Genomic DNA, 6760 nt, shown 5'->3' with positions numbered 1-6760 from the left:
TGAATGAAAGTGGTAAGGGTTTGAAACTCATTGTGTGTGTCTTGGAGTGTTAATTTTCTTTCTTTTTTATGCGAGTTGGCAAGTATTACACGGGTTGACACGACACGTTTAATAAACGGGTTAAACATGTATTTTAGCTAGTTTGTGGGTTGACTCGAAACCCACCCATTTATAAACGGGTCAATAACTTGTTGACCTGAAAATGACCCATTTTTTAATCGTGCGGGTTCATATCATATTTTTTCTGTGCGAATTTCAAATCGTATAACGGGTCGTTTCAGAAATTGCTACCCCTAATTTTCAGTACTGTGTCTACATTTTTTATAAAGAAAATGAAGAGTTTTTGGGTTTCGGGGTCTAATTAGCAGGTGTAAATAAAATTCTTTTTTTCAATTTATTTTTGGTTCAATGTGTTAAATGAAGTTTGGGCCATGATCTATACCAGCCAATCTCTTACCTATAAATGGGTCCCTTAAGGTTCTCTTGGAAAATGCCACTCTCTCTCTCTCTCACCAGAATGCCATCAATGGAAAAGAGAAAGTCAAACAAAGAGTATTTAATATGTGAGCCTTTGAAATGTGAGAATAAAAAAATATTTTTAAAAAAAAAAAGATCTGCATGGGGAGTAACAAACAAACACCCATACACTTTTCTTACAATCTCATTAACCCTGAAATGAAAGTATTATTTTAAGAAAATAATATTTGTTTTACTGACATGCAGCATTCACTGGGAATACAAGTTATTGAGTCATAAAGCTCATCATTTTATTATTTGGAAAATAAATGTAGGAGAATATTATAGTTATTATAATTTGTTGAGAAGTTAAACCCATGAAAGTAAATCATATGTAAAACCCCACTTTTTCATTCAACAAATGCAAAACCTCAATTTGGTGAGTTTTTGAATATCCTAGAATTTTTTTTTAGTATGTTTCCTGTATTGGAATTATTCGAATTCCTACTTTACCATATACGGTGCGAGTTTCATATTAAAATTTATAATTTAATATCCAAAAAATCAACAATTAGATTAATTAAGGAAGTTGTTGATGCATATTCATTTCTCCCTATCTGATTTATAATTTTTCTAATTCTTAATAAGTAAATATGTTCGTAATTACTAACGAAATATATATAAGAATCAATAATTCATTATCAAGTACCAAAATCTTAGCTATTGTAGAAATTTTTTGGTAAAACAGTTGAGAATCCAAAATTTAATGTCAACTGCTTTTCTTAGCTAACTATTTCGTGGAACATGCTGTTATTATGACATGAGCTTGGATACCAAGACGAAGTGAATAAGGGGTTGTTTGGTTGGAAGCACAGTAATCTGTAAGGCTGGCAAAAGTGAAAAGTAAAGTCCCTTAAACAATTACACGTTTTTCAGGCTTTGTGGGTTTGGTGCTTGAAAAAAGCAGGGAAATATTTAAAATCCATACGGATGGAAAGATCACAAGCACATGGCTCCTCATCAATGCTCCTCCCCCTATAGCCCTACGCGTAGTTGCCTCACATTCCTCCCATGAACACAAGCACGCACAATCAACACCTCACCGTTTTTCCCAACAGAAAAACAACTTCATCATTTTCGTAACGAATTTGTAACTCAAGTGATTAATATGTACTCGAAGTCTTAACACTTCACTATTGTGGTCCTATGCTTAAATCTCCCATCTTCTAATATTGTTTGTATCTAAAATGAAAAGAAAAAAAAAACATGTGGCCATTTTCAAGTAACACAAGCCTTTGGCCTTTTTCGGCTTTGGCTTTATGCTTTCATTGCTTTCACCATTTTGAGATCTCTTTGCAAAGAGATTTATTCATGTGGCCAGCTAGGCAAAGCATGAGGATGGGTGGTTGATCATGTAATGGGGGGAATGGGCCCACTTACACCAATATTTCATTCTCAGTTTTTTGCATTAATAATTATAAAACAAAAAAGGGTTGCTTGATGAAAGAAGGGATTTGCTAGAGCCTAGCTGCATTGGTGCTAAAACCCTCATCAATCCTGCATTAAAAGTTGTGTCTTTTACCCATTTTTATTCAAAAAAATTTCTTCAAATAGCTAGAGCTTAGCTGCCAAAACCCCATCATTCTAGCAATAAGTTTCTTAGCTCTTTTTTTTTATTTTTTACCCCACTAAGTCTCCTAGTTGACTTGACTCTATTTTTGACAATTTCATTTTTGACCTAACAGAAGTTTTGACCCCCTTTCGACCCAGAAAAAAGTTATATGATAAAGGGATAGCATTATTTTGTTATTTCCAGCCAATTACAATTTATTACATAAAGAAGTTATTACGCATGACATATTGTGATTGGCCGGAATAGCACGTAAGTCTTTCTCCTTGGACCCTCTAATTACTATTTGATTGTATTTGCTTGAATTGTGCTCTACCTATCAAAATTCTTGCAACTACTAGAAAAAAAATTACCATAAAAACATCACAATACAGAAGTAAAAATACACAAGAATTGAATTTATTGCTAAATCAATATTATAAACAAGTAACAACAAAACTTGGAGCCATGGATGGAGAGAAGAAATTAACAAACAAAAAATAAGAATTTTTTGGACAATATCTGAATAAAGATTTCTATTCTTTTTTTCCCCTAACTTATTTTATTGTTTCCTAACAATCCCTATAGACAGAAGAATCTATTTCTGATGAACAAATTTGCTTCATAATAATAGAATTTAGGTCAAAAGCATTACTATTACCACGTTGGATTATAGTGTGCCCCGACAACTCAGTTGCCGCGCCGAGTGAACTCGGGTCCGGAATTGACTCAGTAGATGTGATCAAATTTATGTTCTTCGCCACGAACGCGTTGGCAACAAGTTGACTCAAAATTCCTGACTCCGTGACTGAGTTCTTCCTCTTGTGCTGCATAGTAGCCCGAACGATTTCTGTCAACACGGTGTTCGACAGCCGGCGGATTCCCCGAGCTCCGCCGGTGATAATCACCGAGTTAACGGGACCGTGAGACGGAGTTGACTCGGAGTTTTTTTTTCCATGCTTACCAGGTGGCATTGTGAATAATAGAACCGACTCGGGGCTATGGTGCTTGACTCGGCAGAGTGGGTCGCCGAGTACAACCGAGTTTTGGACGTCGACTAACATAATATGCTTGAAATTTCTTCTAACTCGGCCGAGAAGCATTGGGTAACAAGCCCACCTTCGTAGACTCATAGGCACCACGTGGTCTAGAAACCCGGAAAGCGAGTTCTCCGGGTCAAGCTCACCCGCCTCGAACCCGACAACCGAGCCGTAACTCAACTGAGTCAACCCAGCCTCAGCTTCCGAGTTGGCGCTCTTCTTCCCCCACAGAGGCTCCTCAATTTGCTTCTTCCCGGGCTTCAGAAACTGAGCCACGTCGAAACCCGAACTGGGTTTTCGACTCGTCCTGTTCAGCTCCCTGTAATGGTTAATGAGCTTGAAAAACGAGTCGTCCTCCTCTGCAATTACAGAGCCAAATCTCGAAGAAGAAGAAGCAAAGATGAGCGCCACGTCAGCTTTGGATGTGAGGCCGGACCTGTGCAGGAGCCTCAGAAACAAGCGGAGGTCGTCTTCGGTGACGTCCTCTTGGACATGGCCCACCACAAGATCGGCCATGGCTCTCGTGCCGCGCCTGTACAGAGTGCCCATTTTTTGCAGAGCAAATTGGTGGCGGCGAGAAGCAAGATTTGGGTTGGTTTGTTTTTGCTTCCACATTTTGCCAAACCAAGAGGAAGAGAGAAGGAAGCTGTGATTTGGGTTTGTGGCGGCATTGGGTTTATTGAGTAATTTGGGGTCTCTGTTGGTGGTGGGTGGAGATTTTTGGGACAGAAATCTTCTGGAGGCTGTTGTGATGAGTGGGTGAGGCTTGGTTGTGGGTTCAAAGGTTGAGAGGGTGAAGAGGAGGAGGGTGATGAAGACCAAAAGGGCACAGATGGAAATTGTGGATTGGGCTTTGGACAGAAGGAGATTATTGGAATTGGTTCGTCTGAAAATTGTGCATGTTTTTGAAGAAGAAGAAGAAGAGGAGGAAGGAGATGGGGAGGAGGCCGATGAAGAAGAGGAAAGCTTGTTGCTTTTGTCAACAATGGCTGTGCCGTTGTCTTCTGGAAAGAAGACTAGAAGCAAATCCATACCCCAATTTTCACTGCTGCTGCTGCTGCTGTTGTTGCTCTTGGCCTTTGCAATCAAACCCATCCGCCCTTTTGTTCTCTCTCTCTCTCTCTCTCTGTGCCTCTCTGTGGCTTTGGCGCTTTCCCTTTCTCGCTTGATAGGCTTAGGCTGTCTGTGTGCGCATCTGGGTCATATTTTGCTATGCCCTTGCCCACATGTGTTCCACTTGTTTATAAACTCTTGTTTTGGCCTCTCTTGCTATGCAAGAAATTGGAATTAATAATAAACCTAATACAAAACATTTAAGGAAAAATACATTCTTGTTATACCATACTTGGTAAATACGCGTATTTACACTTTCACAGTCACCAAAAAAAAAAAAAAAAAAACTTGATTCATATTCACTTAGCCCTTGAGCTTTCGGAGGTTTTTGTTTTTTTGTTTTTTGTTACCTAAAACTTATTTGACTTTCTTTTTTGGTCGGTAAAAATTAATCATCACTTATTTTAAGTGTCAAGAGGTTTTAGTTTTGTTTCTCTTTTTTTTCAGTTCTAGTTGTGTATGTTTTTAGTTTCAGTTTTAGGTTTGATTGTTATGTTTTAAACTGCCACACTTGTGTTTTTCTTTTGGTCACAAACATCACACTTAATTCTAGTTGTTTGTTTCTTAATCGAATTATGAGAGAAAACATCAGACATACAGACCTATTGTTTCTTCAATAAGTTCTTTCAAAATTACCCTTCTGCTTTTCAATTACAACCATTGTATTCTCAATCCAAAATTCAGAATGCAATTGGCGAATTGGGTTGGAGGAGGCAACAATGTTTGGGTGGGGAATTTGGTCGAAAAGGTGGTGGGCGTAAATTCCATGGACGTAACAGGTGAGTGAAGAGAGAAGAAATTGATGAGCTTTGGTAATAACATAACAGGGTGTTGGTGTTGGGTTTTTGGGAGAGAGAATGGGTTCATGTGGACAGTTGGTGCTGCCATAATTGTACTAGATGAATACTGGCATTGCTAGCTCCACTACGGTTTGCTTTTGTCCTCCAAAAACTTAATGGCTAGAATATGGCTTTCTTTTGGTAAAATTTATTAAGGTTTGTGAAAAAAAAATAAGCGTCTTTCAACTTTTTTATCTCTTTGACATACAAGCGATGTTGAAAAAGTAGAAAATTGAACTTAAGATATCGGGTATTGAAACACTTAACCAAATAAACTATAGGGCCTTGCTAATTTGTTTGTTTAATGCTAGTCATGTTGTCTTCATCTCCCATATCATTTCAATCCTTCATTGTCAAAAGGTAACTTAAAGCAATTTCACAGTTTTCTTTAAAGGTGAGTCTTGATTAGCCAACCACGGTGGAACAAATATCATTGATCTAATTAATTAATTTTCTGTTGGCTGGTGTTTGATGTGGCGGGTTATAATCTGTAAACACCACATAATCTTGTGTTTTGTCACTATTGGATGGAATCTACCAAGTTTTTAGCAGACACCAGTCTTCCCCTTGGCTCCCACATACAACATATGAGGGAACAAGTTATTAATTACAATTCTCAATTAGCCTCTCAAAACTGATTCTGATTCATCTATATGTGATCTTCCATTCATTAGTGAGCATAAAATCTATATATTCTATAAGGTTAAATACTTTTTTGGTCACTGTGTTTTATACGAAAATTTAATTTGGTCATTGAAAAAAAAATTTAGCCAAATTGGGCACTGTGTTTCCCAAAATTTACAATTTAAAGACATTCCATTATCTTCCATTAAGTGCTTTTTTTAAAAAAAAATGTATAAATATTTTATTTAAGGAAGCACGTTCAATTTCTTCGTCTAACTCAATGAGTTAGGATATATTGTGATATTAGGGTGTAACAAATTGGGGAAAATCTTGGGTTGAAATCGAAATTGTGAGGTATAACCTCACGGATTGGATGTTATATTGAAGCCTAAATTGATTGAGTGAGAACCATATTGTGACTTCGGATGGCAATGAGACGTAATTAAGATGGTAGAGCACCAAAATATATTGGTAAGTTGTTGATCTCATTTTAATTTGGTTTGGTTTTTGTATTTTCCTTATACTTCACAATTTTGATTTCAAGCCAAGATTTTGCCCCAATTTGTTAAACCCTAATAACACAATATACCCTAATTTGTTGAGCTAGAGGAAGAAAACTAAAGGTGCTCCCTAAAAAAATAAAAATAAAACTTAACAAAAGATAACTGAATGTATATAAATTGTAAACTTTGAGAAATACAGTGACCAATTTGAATTTTCGTGTCAATCCCAATGACCAAAAAAAAAAAATATTCAACCTTATTCTATATATAGCCATCAATTCTTTGATCAAAATTGAATGATAAAAAACATGGAAATTTTGATGTGAGAATGGCTTAGGGTTTATGGAAGAAACAAAACATGGTGGAAGAGAAAGAGTGGGCTGGTAATCTTTAAGGAAGGGAGGTGAGAAGAATGTCTACCATTAAAGTGATTGATGATTTTTCTTTCTTAAATTTTACTAGGATGAAAATATAAGATGGGTCGATAAATAAGAGTTATTTTCCTTCATCCAAGTGGAGGTTAAGGTAACTTGTTATTAACATTGTAACAAAACAAAGTTGAGTTGCTGATCCAAG

General features: G+C 36.8%; 1 protein-coding gene across 1 annotated transcript; it reads right to left on the bottom strand.

Annotated features, from left to right (window-relative positions):
• Positions 1-2462: 2462 nt before the first annotated feature.
• Positions 2463-4307, bottom strand: LOC117636138. Its single transcript, XM_034370618.1, has one exon. The coding sequence runs from the start codon at positions 4198-4200 to the stop codon at positions 2638-2640; it is 1563 nt and encodes a 520-aa protein (XP_034226509.1). The 5' UTR covers positions 4201-4307; the 3' UTR covers positions 2463-2637.
• Positions 4308-6760: the final 2453 nt, after the last annotated feature.

This window comes from Prunus dulcis, chromosome 7 (genome assembly GCF_902201215.1).
Source record: "Prunus dulcis chromosome 7, ALMONDv2, whole genome shotgun sequence".
In the NCBI taxonomy this organism is placed as follows: domain Eukaryota; kingdom Viridiplantae; phylum Streptophyta; class Magnoliopsida; order Rosales; family Rosaceae; genus Prunus; species Prunus dulcis.
This window is presented reverse-complemented; position numbering and strand designations above follow the sequence as displayed.

Bases quoted from the DNA above. Each gene is read 5' to 3' on its own strand.
- LOC117636138 (XM_034370618.1), bottom strand. From the start codon at position 4,200: ATGGGTTTGATTGCAAAGGCCAAGAGCAACAACAGCAGCAGCAGCAGC.